The 17840-nt window shown below is 48.6% G+C and overlaps 1 protein-coding gene across 8 annotated transcripts in view; it reads right to left on the bottom strand.

Moving 5' to 3' along the window:
- ARNT2 (aryl hydrocarbon receptor nuclear translocator 2) overlaps positions 1-17840 on the bottom strand; it is a 181266-nt gene that overhangs the window by 124711 nt on the left and 38715 nt on the right. For all 8 annotated transcript variants that reach the window (XM_043921512.1, XM_043921513.1, XM_043921506.1 and 5 more), the window contains exons 3-4: positions 15428-15475; positions 4358-4571 (exon numbers count right to left, since the gene is read on the bottom strand). In XM_043921512.1, coding sequence (XP_043777447.1) covers positions 4358-4571; positions 15428-15475 — 262 coding nt within the window. The remainder of the gene's footprint in view (positions 1-4357; positions 4572-15427; positions 15476-17840) is intronic.

The raw sequence follows: 17840 nt of genomic DNA, 5'->3' as shown, positions 1-17840 counted from the left end.
TTGGGTCACAGAGGTGTGAATGGCCTCTCCTAAATATTCAAACTGCAGTCATGTCACTGGAGCACAGGATGGTCCGGGAAGGGAGGGGAGGACCGTGGGACAGTGGGAGGAGAGAAGGAGGCCCCAGGAGTCCCCCCAGCCACTGCCTGCCATGCTGCCAGGGCTCTCACTCCTCTTCTCTTCCTTGCTGAGCTGAAGGCTGGCAGCAGATATAAGGGCATCACTTTACATTGTCTTATCTGTGAAACTCCCAGAACTCTGTGACAGCCGACATCTAAACAGAATCCCAGGGGAATCCCAGGAGGTGGCAGGGATACCTACACTGTCCGTGTCCCTTGGCGGTGAGAAGAGAGTTTAGCTGTGCCAGCCCTGGAGTCACACTGACTCACAGAGCTCATGACTGTTGGTGCCGGCAGGAAGGATGAATGGGCGGCAGGAAGCCCTCAACATCCCAAGAGGGATGCAGAGCTGGCAAGATCAACTTTGTTCAAATGAGATGCCTTCTCTTTGCAGGGCCTGCAGGCAGCCCAGGTGCAGCTGTCTCCCCTGTCAGTCTCATGTCAGGCTCAGGGGCCCTTTCCTGCTGAATGCAAGGGGCTCCGTCCTTGCAGGACTTGGGGACCAACTCTTCCACGTGCGCCGGAGTCCACAGCCAGCCTTCCATGCACCTCACACACTGCTCAGGCCCCAAAGCAAAAAGGGATTCTTCTGATCAGCAGTTGGCAAACAGTTCTTACTGGGAATTCTTTGCTGTTTTGTTGTTTAATCACTAAATTGTGTCCGACTATTTTGTGACCCCATGGATTGTAGCCCGCCAGCCTCCTCTGTCCATGGACTGTCCACAGACTGAACCCACAATTCTTATATCTCCTGCATGAGCAGGCGGATTCTCCACCACTGAGCACCTGGGAAGCCCCAAATTCCTTGCTTCCGTGTAATTGCAGGTGGGCGTCCCTGGTGGCTCAAGTGGTAAAGAATCCATCTGTCAAAGCAGGAGACTCGAGTTCGATCCCTGGGTTGGGAAGATCCCCTGGAGTAGGAAATGGGAACCCACTCTAGTATTCTTGCCTGGAGAATCCCTAAGGACAGAGGAGACTGACAGACACAGAGGAGTCCATGGGGTCACAAAGAGTTGGAAATGACTGAATGATTAAACAACCAACAAAAATTGTATGTGGAAGCCCTGCTGTAACAGAGTAAGGGCCACCTGTGTGGAGCCTGGAGCATCCGGCCCCGCCCCGTGCCCGACCTGAGGGCGCCCAAAAGCTCAAAGACTAGGAAACATGAGTCAGCTGGTGAGCAGAACCCAGGGAGGTCTCCGAGCCCTCGGCTGAGTCAGAACTCTAACATCCTTTGCCTGGGAACTGGGTGCGGAAGCAGGCTATACAATCATTTTTTAAAGAAACGTTTATTTTCCCCCTTTGTCTTGCTTCGCACTTCCGCTGTGCCATCCCTCTTGATGATGACTTAGTTCAGAAGACTGGGTCAGCGGTTTTATTTTCAGTGTTGAGATGGTCTTCCCAACAGGAAGGACTGTAACACATAAAACAGGTTGTCTGGGAAAGTAGAGAATTCTGTGTCTCCGAAGGAGAGGAAGTGGACAAGTTGACTCCATTTATGTTTTCACAGTTTCAGCCCTTTTTTAGGGACTATGGGAAGGGCTTATGGGCCAGAGCTCACCATCCTCACGGGCCCCTCTTTCTACACCCTCGCCTTTGGTTTTCATCTTCTGGGAGTACCCCACTCATGACCAAGGTTCTGTGCCCTGAATCCAGAAGCAGCCTTGCCCCTATCCTCCAGTTAAGCCAACATGAAGGTCTAAAAGCACAGATGGTGGAGTCAAAGGAGACCACCAACTCCAGCTCTTCCACTTCACTGTGCAAGTCTGGGCTCCCGATGTAATATCTTTGGCTTCTGTTTTTTTTCATGCTTTTTTCTTGGGGTAGGGGGGCAGATTTTGTGAGGTTAAATGAGATCTTGAATGTGAAGGACTTAGTAAGGGCTTGGCGAACAGTAGGTACTTAACACATGTGGCTGTTGTCATTATCAACAGCCTACCAAGGAACTGAGAGATGAATAGGGGGAGAGGATGCATATGACCTGCATAACTGCCTTCTCTCTTCTCTCCATTTTCTTTCTTTTTTAAACAGCATTTAAAAAAATATATTTATTAATATGGCTACACCAGGTCTTACTTATGGAATGTGGGATCTTCAGTTGTAGCATGCAGACTCTTAGTTAGGGCATGTGGGATCTAGTTCCCTGACCAGGGATCAAACCTGGGCCCCCTGCATTGGGAGCACAGAGTCTTTAGCCGCTGGACCACTAGGAAAGGCCCTCCACGTTTTTAATCCCCAGTCACTTAAAGGGATTAATGTCAAATATGGACCCCAACAAGGTTTTTATAAGGATTAAAGAAATGTAGAGGAAAAGCCTTTTACCAACCCCAGCGGTCAGGACGTGCATAATGCATTTCTGTCTGCTGACCTGCCAGCTAGGCTTCCCTGGTGGTTCAGGTGGTAAAGAACTTGCCTGCCAATGCAGGAGACCCTGGGTTCAATCCATGGGTTGGGAAGATCCCCTGGAGAAAAGCATGGCAACCCACTCCAGCATTCTCTGCTGGAGAATTCCATGGACAGAGGAGTCTGGCAGGCTATAGTCCATGGGGTCACAGAGAGTCCGACATGACTAAGCAATCAACACTACTTTCACACTATCCACCAGTTAGTCATCCTTCATTCCACTCCAGCCCCGTGTTAAACACTCTACTCTGCTTCCTCTCTTACCTGTCTCCACAACCCTGCCAGGTGGGAGCCATCGCTGTGTTAACCCTAACCCTTTTACAAAGGTGGAAATGGGTTGGGCATTCTGCCCTGGACTATTGTGTTCCACGGCTCCCAGCGAGGGTCTCCCCACTGCCACACCTCTTCACACCTTGGGGTGAAGAGCACATGGGCACTGGGATGACAAAAAAACCCTTGCTAAAAAGTCTGCCGCACAGGAATTCACGTGAGCTCCTCTTTCCTTGCTCTTTTTCTAAACCTAATGCTTAGATTCCTCACTCCAGCAAAACACACAATTCTGTCTCTGGACACACCTCTCACCCTTTCCTCCAACGCTCTGTTCTCACTGGTTTCCCAAATCTCCCCATGTAACCCCTTCCTCTGCTCTCTTTCTATGCAAATGTGGGGCTCCCTCCCAGCAGGCCAGTGCTGACTCTGTCCCGGGCAGCCCCTGACGAGCCTGAGCACTTCTTCCTGCCTGTGTCCCTGACAACACATCACTTCCCTGTCCCCCTGCCAGCACCAAGTCCATTGTCCCCTTTATCCTGCAGAAGCCCTCAGGGTCAGGAAGGCAGAAAGCTCATGTTTGTCCACAGATGAGCGAATACAAGCTGACAATGTCTGACCAGCACGGGGAAGAACAAGGACCCAGAACACAGGCCTTCCAGGGCGTGGAATGGTCAAGTTATAATATATCAATACTTCCCACAGACCACCTTATGGGTTCACTGTTCCAAAGTCTGCAAAGGCCAGGATAGCTGTTAAAATACATGGTTCTGGGGTCTGACCACCCTGTGTCAACCCCTGGTCTGCACTGAGCAGTAGACACTTTCAAAGCCTCCACTTCTTCATCGCTAAAGCAGGGATGAATAACAGCAGCTTCCTCCTTGAGCAGAATAAGGATTCAGTGAAATCCTGCCCAGAAAGGACATGACTTCAACTGGGCTCAGGGCAGAGGCCGGCTACGTGCTGGCTGGTAAATCCTGTCACTATGATTGCTGCAACATCTACCAAAACTTTCATCATGATGACACCGTCATTGCTAGTCTAGCACAGAACTGGGTTTGCTGGCTTTTTCCTGGGTTAGCATGTGCTAAGCACAATATCTCTTTTTGCTTTGTTTTGAGTGATGTCCTATTAAGGTGGTTGTTGTTCAGTCACTTAGTCGTGTCTGACTCTTTCACAATCCCATGGACTGTAGCCAGCCAGGCTCCACTGACCACGGGATTCTCCAGGTAAGAATACTGGAGTGGATAGCCATTTCCTCCTCCAGGGGATCTTCCCAACCGAGGGATCAAACCTGCATCTCCTGCACTGGCAGGCAGGTTCTTTACCACTGAGCCACCAGGGAAGCCTGTCTTATTAAGGTACATGGTGGGGAAAAAAAGCAGAGGATGCAAAATCAGAAACAGAGTCCCCAGAAGAGAGTTTCCCGGTGAAGCGTAGGAATAAAATTTCCTGCCTTCGTCCCCACCTCAGCCTTTCGGTGACGCCATCCTTCTCACCGTTCTCTGCCCTCCCAGGAATGTAGTTCCCAGGGGAGCAAGGAGCACAGACGAGGGTTGAACGGGTACCTGCTCTGTCAGGAATGAAGGCTTGTAGGCACCATCCGTGGACTTGTTCCCGGTGCCCCGCATGGACTTCATGTGAGAGACGGCCATGCGCAGGATGGTGAGCTTGTCGGGCTTCCGGGCCAGCGCGCTGCACGTGGGGACCATGTCCGAGAGCTCGGTGATGTACTGAGTCATCTTGTTCCGCCGCCGCCTCTCGATCTCACTGTGGTTCTCTCTTCCCGAAAGCACGAGACCAGGGTGGGGGAAGAGAGACGGATCAGACCAGGGCTTACTGTCTAATGGGGTAAAACGGCACACCCCTAACACCAAGTCACCAGAAGACGAACTCGTGATGGCTCATTCAGTGCCTTGTGTGTGTGTCGGTGGGGTATATGGTTGCTTTACAAGCTGTGTTAGTTTCTGCTGTACGGCCACGTGAATCAGCCACATGTATACACATGTCCCCTCCTTCTTGGACCTCCCTCCCAACCCATCCCCCATCCCACCCCTCTAGGTCATCATAGAGCACCAAGTTGAGCTCCCTGTGATGCAGCAGCTTCCCACTAGCTATCTGTTTTACACATGTAGTGTATATATGTCAATCCTACTCTCTCCATTCGTCCCACCTCCCCACACGTCCATTCTCTATGTTTGCATCTCTATTCCTGCCCTGCAAATAGGGTCATCTGTACCATTTTTCTAGATCCCACATAAATGTGTTAATATACATTCCATACATATATGATATGCTTTTCTGACTTCACTCTGTATGCAGGCTAGATCCATCCACATCTCTATAAATGACCCAATTCCGTTCCTTTTTACGACTAAGTAATATTCCACTGTATATATGTACCAATCTTCTTTATCCATTTCTCTGTGAATGGACATCTAGCTTGCTTCCATGTCCTGGCTATTGTAAATAGTGCTGCAAAGAACACTGGGGAGTGTATGTCTTTTTGAATTATGGTTTTCTCTGGGTACATGCCCAGTAGTGGGATTACTGGGTCATATGGCAGTTCTATTTTTACTTTTTTTAAGGAATCTCCATGCTTTGGAAACATCTTAAAGCAGCTTCTGGACACCTTAGGAAGATTCTGTCTCAGGGCATGGGGTGGGAACAGACTTCCACAGACACCTCAGTCTCATCTCTAAATATGTCCTCAAAGCTTCCACTGTTCCCATGTACCTAGGTATTAATATTTTTAAATAAGCATAAAGCATGAAGACATGACCCTTCAGGCGTCCAAACTGAACCAAACACGCTTTCCAAGTGCACCCACGAATGCTAGGCTTGCACGAATATCCACACACACATTGAACGTAATAGTTACCACCGACTTGAACAAATGGTTTACTTTGACCCACAATGAGAAACACATCTAGCCTCCTCGCCATTCCTGGTATCCCTAAGCAGACAGCCATGCCATAGACCCACATCCCATCACACTGTGAACAAGCCCCTGCTCTACCGGCAGCACATTTCCTACAGCCTAGTAACAGAATATGTGTACCTGCTCTGTAACAACGGAGCCAGCTAAGAAAAACCCAGCGCTGCCAGGAATTCTGAAAGCGACACTCGGTGATGTGTTTAAGATGAAAAACGAACAGAAGGGACAGGAAAGTGTTTCTGTCTCGAAATGAGCACCTCTAGGCTTGACAGGGAGTAACAGCCAGCCCAGTTCCACGACACTGAGACGAAGCTGTCATGTGGGGTAAAAGAACTGTCTAAAAAGACATCATACGTCTGCTGTGGGATTTAGGGTTTCACGGGTGCTCATAGGATGAGGGTGACAGTGACAGCAAGAAAGGAAGAGCCCCGGGCGAGGCTGCCTCACACACCGCTTGTATTCACGGGACTCTGTACACCCTGCCCTCCAGGCCAGGAGCAGATGCCAAGTGGGCCTGATTGCGGGCAGGTCTCACCTGAACATACAAAGAAAACAGGGGGAGTGACACTGTGGTGAGGGAATTTCCCTGGTGGTCCAGGGACTAAGACTCGGCCCTCCCAATGTTGGGGGCCCGGGTTCCATCCCAGGTCAGGGAACTAGAGCCCACATGCCTCAACTAAAAATCCTGGGTGACACAACCGAGACTCCGTGCAGCCAAATAAATAAATATAAGTAAATAAATATTAAAAAAAAATAAAAGACTGCAGTGAGTGGATCTGGGTGGCCTGGTGAGCACCTCTGTATTGAAAGCACTGAGCCAGGTGCCCAAAGAGGATAGGCCAAAGGAACCAAGGCATGTCCCGCTCCTGTCCTTAAGGAGCGAAGCGTTTGGTCAGGACAGTAAAACATCACCCTGAAGAGTGGAAATGAAGGCAGAAGTGATCAAACGCTCTGAGGGGCACATGGAAAGTGAAGCCCACAGGAGAGAGTAAGAGAGGAGAGGAGGAGGTGGTCCTGGGGGCGACAGGGGCTGAGAGGGTGGGGGAGGAGCTGAGAGGCAGTTGGCTCTGACCTGGCAGCAGGTAAAGGGGGTGCACTATGGGAAGAGTATCAGTGGGATCAAAGAAAGGGCTGGAATTGGGGTGAAGCCTTTGGGCAGGAGTAGACAGGCCCTCAGTTCAGTCTGTGTGCTGTGATCCTGCAGATATTCCTAAAAATGCAGACCCAGACCTTCCTCTCCACTCCTTCAAGCATGTCCCAAATACACAGGTTAGAGTCCAAGCCCCCTCCCTCCCCGCTTCCTGCTAGTTACCACGGCGACCACCCCAAGGCAGGTCTAGGGCATGTCTACTTCTGATCCCATTTCCAAAAGATCCATAGACCAATTTGTTTTCTAAAACATCTGAGAAGAGTCTTTGTGAAGTTCTTAAAATGGATCTAAAGCAATTTCATCATCATGATGATTCAACCCAACTCATGAGAACAGGTGCTTGAAGGAGACATGAGGACAACTGTTTAAAACAGTATCGATTGGCTAATGCAGAAAATGCTCTGCTTCATGAAACAAGACTGAAAGAGCTACCAACAGAAGGTCAAAATGAGGAAGAGCTGCAAATTACCTAGCAACAAGATCCGATAAACAAGTGAGTGTAGCTACTGAATCTATTAAAATATATATAAAATATGTATATATGTGGTTTCATTTTGAATAAAATACATATATATATATGGTTTCATTTTGAAGGATCACAGAGGCAAGAAACAGGAACAATGCCATCTTGTGAAAACAGAAGGAAGTGTCTCCAGGACCAAAGCCACCTCCTCCACAGGGTGCAGAGTGATGGGAATCTGCTTGGAGGGGTTGCAGGGGCGGCCTGTGAACTTAGCATCTGAGTTCCATGGGCCCCACATGCAGCATCGATAAAGCAATGAGCCCCTCTGCACATGGGCACCAGGGTGGGGGCCTTGCAACGGTGACCGCTAGGGACACAGCATAGCATCAGCCGTGACCCCTCCGCTAGGACCAGAGGACCCACTGCCTGGCCCAGGAACATGGCTACGGAAGCCAAGAGCAAGGAGGAGGAGCTGCGGCTGCATGCTGCCTCGCGCTTCTCTGCCAACTCAGCGTCCGGGGGGTCTGCGAAGGGAAACCAAAGAGTGGGATTCAGGTCCATCCCACACTGTCTTCAGGAATGTCCTTTGTGGAGGAGGACCCTGGGGCTCAGAGAGGGGCTGATTTACCAGGACTTGAACTCAGCTCCCCAGCAGAGCGTTGTCTGGTCCCAGAGTCAGAGCTGGAACTCCAGGGAGACAGACAGGCAGAGACACCTAAGGCTCAACGGGGAAGAGAAGCGTGGTAGCTTCTACAGACACAGCTTGGGGCTACTTAGGCCTCCAGAAATGATCCCCTCTTCCCCACAAAGCCTGGGGCTATCCAGGACCGTTGGCTTCCCCAGTGGCTCAGAGGGTAAGGAAGTCGCCTGCAGTGCAGGATACGCGGGCCACTTCACATCAAGGTTAATCTCTGCAGGAGAACAGAAGGAGCTGGGGTCACTGAACAAGGAGAGAAGGACATCAGAATTGAAGCCAATGACATGAGAGCCAAACAGCTATGAAGAGGTCACTGATCCAGACAGGCCTGATGGCAGAGGACTGTCTCCACGCGACATAGCATTAATCCCACAGCTTCCAGCCCTAATCTCAGCCCCAACCCACCGAAACGACAAGACTGTCTCAAGCTATCTCCCCTGGTAATTTGGTTCGTCACAGGCTACACTGCGTAGGTTCTACCCAAGTTCTCTGCCAGACCTCTCTGGTTCATAAGAACTAAGGCTGACAAAGCCACTATGGAGAACAGTATGGAGGTTCCTTAAAAAACTAACAACAGAGGTACTATATGACCCAGTGGTACCACTCCTGGACATACACTTGGAGAAAACCATAATTCTAAAGGACATACGCACCCTGATGTTCATTGCAACACTATTTACAATAGCCAGGAAATGGAAGCAACCTAAATGTCCATCAACAGAGGAACGGATAAAGAAGATGTGGTACCTACATACAATGGAATACTGCTGCTGCTGCTGCTAAGTCACTTCAGTTGTGTCGGACTCTGTGCGACCCCATAGACGGCAGCCCAGCAGGCTCTCCCGTCCCTGGGATTCTCCAGGCAAGAACACTGGAGTTAGACGGCAGCCCAGCAGGCTCTCCCGTCCCTGGGATTCTCCAGGCAAGAACACTGGAGTTAGACGGCAGCCCAGCAGGCTCTCCCATTCCTGGGATTCTCCGGGCAAGAACACCAGAGCGGGCCTACTCAGCCATGAAAAGGAACAGAACTGTACTATCTGCAGACAGGGACGGACCTAGAGGCTGTCATACAGGGTGAAGAGAGTCAGAAAGAGAAACACAAACACTGTATGTGCTTGCAAAGTCGCTCAGTCATGTCCGATTCTTTGTGACCCTACGGACTGCAGCCATCCAGGCTCCTCTGTCCATGGGGATTCTCCAGGCAAGAATGCTGGAGTGGGCTGCCGTGCCCTCCTCCACGGAATTGTCCCAACTCGGAAATCAAACCCACATCTCCTACATCTCCTGCATTGACAGGCTGGTTCTCTAATACTGCTTACAAGTGAAATCTAGAAAGATGGTAGAGATGAACTTACTTGCAAGGCAGAATTCAAGTCACAGATGCAGAGAACAAACTTACCAAGTTTGTTAATTACCAAGGGAGGAGGGGAGTGGGATGAACTGGGAAATTGGGATTGACACACATACACTACTGATACTGTGTATAAAACAGATAACTAAGGAGGACCTACTGCACAGCTCAGGGACCTCTCTACTCAGGGCTCTGTGGTGACTGAAGTGGGAAGGAAATCCAAAAAGGAGGCAGAGACGTACAGTGACTCACTGTGCTGTCCAGCAGAAACGAACGCGACACTGCATAGCAACTACATCCAATTTAAAAAGGAAAGAAAAAATCACAGTAAAAAATAAAAGGAACGAAGGCTGTCGAGGCAGGGAGAGCGTCTGGAAAGGCTGAGAGTGCTCACAAGGGTGTTTACTCGGCAGTGTCAAAGGCTCAGCTGAAATTCTCCTTACTCTAAACACAGTCCACACGACCAAGTCAGGGTGTCCCCCACAAGGTGACTGATAAGATGAGGGTAATCCTTGGTCCCTCCTGGCCGTCCTCTCTGCATCAGAAGTACTCTGAACATCCTCCACCGTGAAACAAAACGCCTGGCTCTCTAAGCTAAGATGCACACTGAGAATTCTGTGAAATGACAATCTTGTTCTTTTTTCTGCCGGGAAGAAAATAAAGGACACACCCACATTGCATGTTTCCCCCTTATCAATGGGGTTATGATGGTCAGAGCTCTAAATAAAAGAGGGTGGTAAATTCAGGGGAAAAGATGAAAATACCATTACAACCCAGAGAGACAGAAAAAAAAAAAATGCCCACAAGCATAAATACTGCACAAAACCAAGAGGAAAATGTCAAAATGGGTGTGATGAAAAAGGGAAAAAAGGGATCGGGATGGGGAATACATGTAAAACCATGGCTGATTCATGTCAATGTATGACAAAACCCACTACAATATTGTAAAGTAATTAGCCTCCAACTAATAAAAATAAATGAAAAATAAAAAAGAAAAAGGAAAAAAATTCTGTGAAAATCTTCCTATCGTGGATAGCTTTACTTTTAGATAATGTTGGCAGTTCACTTGCGAAACCCTGCAAAATATCACAACTCCTTAGGAACTAATGCAACTGGGTTCGACCATGTCCGAGGGAACAGTTGAAAGTCATACAGATTAAAGGTGGAACACAGGGAAGCTCAGAGACGGTCCTCAAAAGGTGAAGGGTGAAGGAAGGGGTGGAAGAGAGGCTAATAAAACCCATCCAGGTCTTTTGATTCCAGGTTTGTAAACGGCCCCATGCACTATAAATAAATTCAGAGCAACAGGTATGAGAACTCCTTCCAAGACCTTCTGAGTCTTCTGAGAAAGGATGCAGAATGAGTAAGAACGCAGCAAAAAATCAGGGTGATAGCACATAGCAACAAAAATGAAAGGTTTGGGAGTGAGCACTTGGGTGTTCCTAAGATATAAACTCCAAATTTAGAGACTTCCCTGGTGGTCCAGTGGTTGAGAATCCGCTTTCCAATGCAGGGGACTAGGGTTTGAGCCCTGGTCGGGGAACTAAGATCCCACATGCCGTGGGGCAACTAAAGCCCATGTGACACAACTAGAGAAGCCTGGGCACCACAAGGAAGACCCAGCAGAGCCAAAAATTAAAAAATTAAAAAAAAAAAACCAACATTTAAGAACATCTCTATTTCATGTGTCCACTCTTCTGTTTTAATGACCACTACACAATACAGGTGGCCCAGCAGTAAAGAATCTGCCTACCAATACAAGAGCCACAGGAAACACGGGTTTGATCCCTGGGTTGGGAAGATCCCCTGGAGGAGGAAATGCCAACCCACTCCAGTATACTTGCCTGGGAAATCCTGTGGACAGAGGAGCCTGGTGGGCTATAGTGCATGGGGTCACAAAGAGTCGGAAACCACTGAGTGACTGAACAACAAACTGCTCAATAAACTGTCCCCTCTGGTCTTCGGTTCCTCATCCCCAGTCTACTCCTTGGCCCCTGCAGACCAGCTTCTGTCCCCAGGTTGCCCGTGACTTTGTGTGTGGGGAAGGGAGCACCTTGGTCAGCAGAGCCCTGTCCTGCATGTCCCAGCCCCCAGAGCAGCATTAACAGCATGTGGGAGGGAAGCCTGAGACCTGAGGACGGTGAAGCAAGCCTCGGGCATTTCTGGCCCTGGCACCAGGTGTGTGCGCCCTTTCGTGTGCACAGGTGTGGACATGTGCACAGCAGCTGAGTACCCCTACACATTTCCTCCAGAACTGGCGAAATAGAAAGTAAAACATCTGTTGACAAATCAGCAAAAATCAGCTGTAAGACGACAACTGCAGAAAGGAGAAGCAAATATAGTCACCAAGCAATAGAGAGAAAACATGCAAAATATTAAGTTTGGAAGCAGCCAGCTCTAGGGGAAGAGTAATATACTTAAGAATTTGAACATTTTTCAAAAAGTTACTATGGGGTTGCCCTGGTGGTACAATGGTTAAGAATCCGCCTGCCAACACAGGGGACACAGGTTCAATCCCTGGTCTGCAGAGATCCCACATGCCTCAGAGCAACTAAACCCATGCACCACAACTACTGAAGCCTGCATGCCTAGAGCCCACAAGCCCTTCTCTTGTGGTGGTGGCAACAAGAAAAACCACCACAATGAGAAGCCCACGCATCACAACTACAGAGTAGTCCCCACTGGCTGCAACTAGAAAAGCCTGCCACAGCAGTGAAGACCCAACACAGCCAAATAAAATAAATAAATCTTTAAAAAAACTTTTTGCAATCCCTTTTTAAGCCACCATCAGTATTTTTTGGATCAAGCCCAAGGCAGGGGATATATATACATGTATATATTTATAAGGGCTTCCCAGGTGGCACTAGTGGTAAAGAACCTACCTGCCAACGCAATAGACAAGAGACAAGGATTCAATTCCTGGGTTGCAAAGATCCCCTGGGGGAGGAAATGGCAACTCACTCTAGTATTCTTGCCCGGAGAATCCCATGGACAGAGGAGCCTTAAGTGCTATAGCCATGGGGTCGCAGAGTCCGACATGACTGAAGAGACTTAGCACACACACATATATATAAATAAATCTTCTTTTATCTATTAAAAAATGCATGTGTGCACATCTGTGTGATCAGGCAGCCAGCTGTAAGCAGCTTAATATTTGAGACCTGCTGTGAGAACATAGGAAGCAAACCTAATTGGCCACAATGTACCTCCTATGTGACTGTGACCATATTCCCCAAATCCGAAATTGAGACACAACGCCTGATGTCAGGTAGGACATTTGAATTTGGGACCACGGTCAAGAGAAGCTGGGAAAGCTGGCTGCACACATCAGGGTGATGTAAAGAAGTGAAGTGTCAGTTGCGCAGTCGTGTCTGAATCTTTGTGACCCCATGGACTGTAGCCCACCAGACCCCTCTGTCCATGGGATTCTCCAGGCAAGAATACTGCAGTGGGTTGCTATGCCCTCCTGTGGGGGATCTTCTGGACCCAGAGATCAAACCCGTGTCCTGTGACTCGTGCACTGCAGGGGGGATCTTTACCGTCTGAGCCACCAGGGTAGCTCAGGGTGACAGAAACCATGGTCTAGTGCACTGGCTGGGTTCTGAGACAGCAAATTGCTGGCGAGACGCCTGCCTCTCAGCCCCTCTCTCTTCCAACACCTGGCCTGAGGGCTCCCTCGGCTGACTGTGAACAAGGAGCAGGAAACAGAAGCCGCCCCAAGGCATGCCATGCCTGCCACCAAGGGAGACAGCCTGCAGCAGTCTCTCTGGCCTGCCTCTGGATGGTGGCCAGTGCAGCTGGCAAAGCGAAGGGAGGGGTGGACTCAGTGGTCTCCCCAGCTGGGAGCAGCTCAGATGTCCCCAGCAGCCGATGGGTCCATCAACCCTTCTGCCGACAGACTGAAGCGGCCCCAGGCTCCCGCCAGCACCAGCCTATGTTGTTAGCTCGCCCCATCTTTCCCTCTTATTTTTAATGTGTGGGGAGGGGGGAGGATGTGGCTCACAGAAGCCCAGGTTTGAACCCTGACTTATGTACAACCTGACTCAAGGGCAGGCTTACAGCACAGAGTCTAGGGTTTCTGTTTCTTCCTGGAGGGACCTCAGACAATGAGTTCTCTGTGTCCCTGCACTGTTATTTCATCACTGACACTGATCTTCCATGTCAAACAAATGTCACTCCTCATCTCTCTCTTCCTCCTTCTGTTCTGAGACCCAGGAACTGTCACTTCCTAAGGTCAACATGCTATGGAACGTTATCTCCAGGGGAATTCTGATCCAGAGGAATCACAAGGCTTTGTTTCCTCACAAAGGGAAGCTGTGTAAGGCTAGCACAAACCAACCTGGGGTGACATGTGCCCTTATTTCCCAGGCCAGCTTCCTTTCAGGAACACAGTGCTCCCTGCTATTCATTTGTATCCGAAGAAAGAGGTGGACGTCCCTTGGGTTCTGTCTGCACCCAGGGGAAAATAATACATGCTCTTGTTGTTGAAACCTGTATCTTGATTTGATTAGAAGGGTCATCCGAGATCAAAGAGGGTTCCACCTCCTCGCTCCTGTCTCACGGGAACTGAGGGGAGGATGGAACTCAAGAGTTCTCGGGGAGGAAAGTGAATCAAGGTTGAGACTTTCAATGGACCTGGAGAGTCCGGGCCCAGGAATAGGAACTAGATGCCTGTTCCTCTTGGGTTTGGGGAAAGGACTCACACCTATAATACGGGTAAAAGGAACCCGACCAAAAGTAACTTCCGTGGGAATGAGCAAACTGGGGGAGGTCATGGGTACAGAGTTCAATACAGACATCATTCTTCTAAACATTTAAAGTTTTTTGCTTTTTTTTTTTTTTAATGTGGGCCATTTTTAAAGCTTTTATTGAATCTGTTACAATACTGCTTCTGTTTTATGTTTTGGTTTTTTGACCATGAGGCATGTGGGATCTTAGCTCCCTGAACAGTGATCGAACCCACACCCCCTGCATTGGAAGGCGAAGTTTTAGCCACTGGACCGCCGGGAAAGTCCTCAAAAGCTTTTATAAAATAACCGAGGCTGTCAGTCCAAACTGTGGGCTGTGCATACCAGAGAAAGGTACCCATCACTCAGGGCAGGTTTTCAAATTCATCAGCAACCAAGAATTAGGAATTCTTGGGCAGTGGGGGGTGGCGGGGGGAGGAATGTCAAGGCAGGTCCTTCCAGATGGGAAGTTTGCTAAAATTGAAGGAATGATCTTTGCTCTTTTTCTCAACATTGCCAAACTTCCTCCCGTAACTTAAAACAAGATAATAATAATAATAATAAAGAGCCATGGGACTGGGCACGCCTCATCCTTCATGTAAGTGACGCACCTACCATCACAGCACCCATAGGCTAGCATCCTTCTGGAAGGCAGTCTGCACTCCAGACAGCCCTGCAGAGCCTAGTTAGAGATGCTGTCATGTGGCCAGTGAGTGATGTAGCTCTTAGGAACTTAAGGTCCAGTATTCTGCATCCAGAACAGGGCCACCCAGGTTTCTTATATTTCTCCTTATTTCCCATGGTAGAAAAAGAGGCTTTATCTTGATTGTTTTTCTAAACTTGAACTTTAGGCCTGTATTTTAAAAAGGGATCCATTAAAACTGGCAGTCTGTTTAATTTAAAAAGCTAAGAGAGTTAGTCACTTGTTAATACTTAACTTTTGAAAATCTAGGCTGGGATATAGCAGGTTTTGCTAAGAGTGACCTGTCCCTGAGCCAAATATGAGCACAGAATGAAGGACAAGGCCATCAAGCTACAGGCAATGGCTTTTTTCTTCTTTTTTTAAAGGTTTTAAAACTATGTTGTATTGGAGTACAGCCATTTAACAACCTTGTGAGTTTTAGGTGCACAGTGAAGGGACTCAGCCATACATATACACGTATCCATTCTCCCCCAAACTCCCCTCCCATGCCATGTAACAGGCAATGGTTTTCTTCAGTGATGAAAGACATTCAAACCCCTGTACATTCCAACAAGGTGATAACTGGCTGTTTGGGCTTCTTTAAATCTAGGGAACATAAAGGAAACTCACCTTGAAAACTTGCTGGGACCTTCGCCATCTTCATCATCAAAGTCCATTCTGGAAAAGTCAAGTTCACAAGTGAACATTCGTTAGAAGTAGAACATTTAACTGGACACATGAGCTGTTGGCTCAGAGGGGGGTTGATTTGGTCAGACTGCTCTCCAACAATCCCAGCCCTTGACAGTGCAATAAACAGTATCTCCACACAGTCCTCAAACAGGTTTGGGACAAGAAAAGACAAAATGAAAGGTCTACGGTACCAGCGTTATTAATCACATGGTTGAGGGCTTCTGCAAAGTGCTGAAATACTGACTCGACCCTTCAAGAACACTTTACAGGCTGCCGTGCTGGAAAAATCAACATCTCTTATCTCCCACTGTCTTTGGGGACACCTGCACCCCTCTACGTCATGTGTCAACACTGGACTTCCTCCTTTGACTATCTAGTGGTATATTAACAGATGAAGAGAGCTCCAGGGAGCTTGGGAAACAAGAAGCTTTAGAGGCAAAGAAGACATACTGCTGGTTGTGCCATGTGACGACTTGGCTGGCCTCGATGAGTCTAAGTGAAAAAGGCATTTAAGGCCATTACCCTATAAACTCTGGGTCCAAGTCAATGGACGTGGGAGGAGATACAGTTGTTTGGTGCCTGAGCTAGTCAGAGTGGCCGTCTGCTTATTGAAACTCACCCAAGACATACTCGGATTCCCACTTTACTGGGTCTCTCCAAACAAACACAGAACAAAAAGTTTTGACTGATATTTGTTTAGCTGATATCCCAAACTCTCCTTCTCAATAAAAGAAAAACAACAAAGCAGCCCTCTCTAATGTCAATTAATTTTACTCCTTAAAGATGTTAGGGCAGAACAGTTAATTAGTACGAGGTGTACAGAGTCTTCAGGAACAAAATAAAAACAGTACAGATGTTTTGACTCTCCTGGACATTCACTGGGAGTGGGCTTCCTTGGGGAAGAACATCTCGGGCATTCTGCACTCCCCATCTTGTTCTCAGGGGACCTGATGGATTGAGTAGGACACAGTTCCGCTGGACTCCAGGCAGAAGGGAGTCCAGCCTGCTTGGTGGCCAGGAGCTTGCCACAAGAACGGCGGGTGTGCTCCAGGACCACACTATAGGTGCCACAGCTGCTGGCCTCATGGGGGATATGACCCCATCCTCAGCTCTCAGGCTGGGGCGCAGGGGGTAGTGGTAATGTGGGGAGGGCTCAAGGCTCCCAGGCCAACTTTCAAGAGAAGAGCTATCACTCCACAAGCACATGGGCGAGCCCCCTAAAGAGGTAAACTCTCGAGGCCTTGGGGTTACTTGGGAAACCACAGGACTGGGATGACACAGGGCAAAGGAACACTGTCTTTTTTACAATCATTTGTTTATTTTTATCTTGTTTCATGAGCAGTGTGACCAGAGTTCTGATCTGAGATGACCCGATGGGATTTATGCCCATTTAGAACCCCCAGTTTCCAGACATGAGGGCTTGCATTCAGAATAAAGGAACGAAAGGGGTTATATATATAACTGGAGAGACGACGGTAACGATAGCAAAAATACTTGTGCACAAAGAGGAGGGGAGGCAGGGAAGAAAATTATAAGAAAGGAAAAACAGAATTAAAACATCCCTGGGAGAGAGAGACAGGGACCCCCCACAATGCAGACTGGGTAACGGGGTACCAGACAGCAGCAGCAGAGTTGTCTACGTTGTGGGAAAATTAAGGCTGAATGCACAACTTTCTAAACGAAGGAAAGTCATCAATATGCTTCTTAGCTACTAAGGCCTGGCCTCACCTTTCCTGAAAATTACATCTGGGAGAAGAAAGCACCAAAAAGCCTGTCTCTGGGTTCCTGCAGCACTGCGGAACCACACTGCCACCTAGTGTTAATCATGCATAAGAGCGACTTTGCTGCAGACAGAAAGGTTACTTAACACCCTTGGGCTGTCAAAAACAGCTCAGTTGTTGAGAAAAAGAAATCGCATTTTCAGAATTCCAATGGATTTATGCAAGCATTTAGAAAAACCTCAAGTGGCTGTGAGATGATCAGTTATCTTTAAAATGCCTTTCAGCTCCAGTTGATAGGAGTGTGATCATCTGACTCCTGCAAGATGCAATTTTTTAGATAGCTGTCCCTCCTCAGCCTGCAGGATCTTTGGAGTATTGAGGGTGACCAATTGTCCTGATTTTCCCAGAAGGAGGGGATCCATGGGGGTACAGGACTTCAGTGCTGAAACCGGGGAAGCCCCAGGCCAATCAGGACTATTCATCACCCTCGTTTTCATAAGGACAGCTCAATTCTTTACCCCATCCTCAAGCGGCAGACGGGTAGAGAGGAGAGCTTTACGGTAAACAGTCCCAGTCTGGACCACGTCAACTCAATCAAGCAGAGTGTAAGAGACGGAGTGCCAGGCTCTGGA

The sequence above is a fragment of the Cervus elaphus genome, chromosome 13, assembly GCF_910594005.1.
Source record: "Cervus elaphus chromosome 13, mCerEla1.1, whole genome shotgun sequence".
In the NCBI taxonomy this organism is placed as follows: domain Eukaryota; kingdom Metazoa; phylum Chordata; class Mammalia; order Artiodactyla; family Cervidae; genus Cervus; species Cervus elaphus.
Note: the sequence above shows the minus strand (reverse complement) of the source record. Positions and strands in the feature narration are given on the sequence as shown.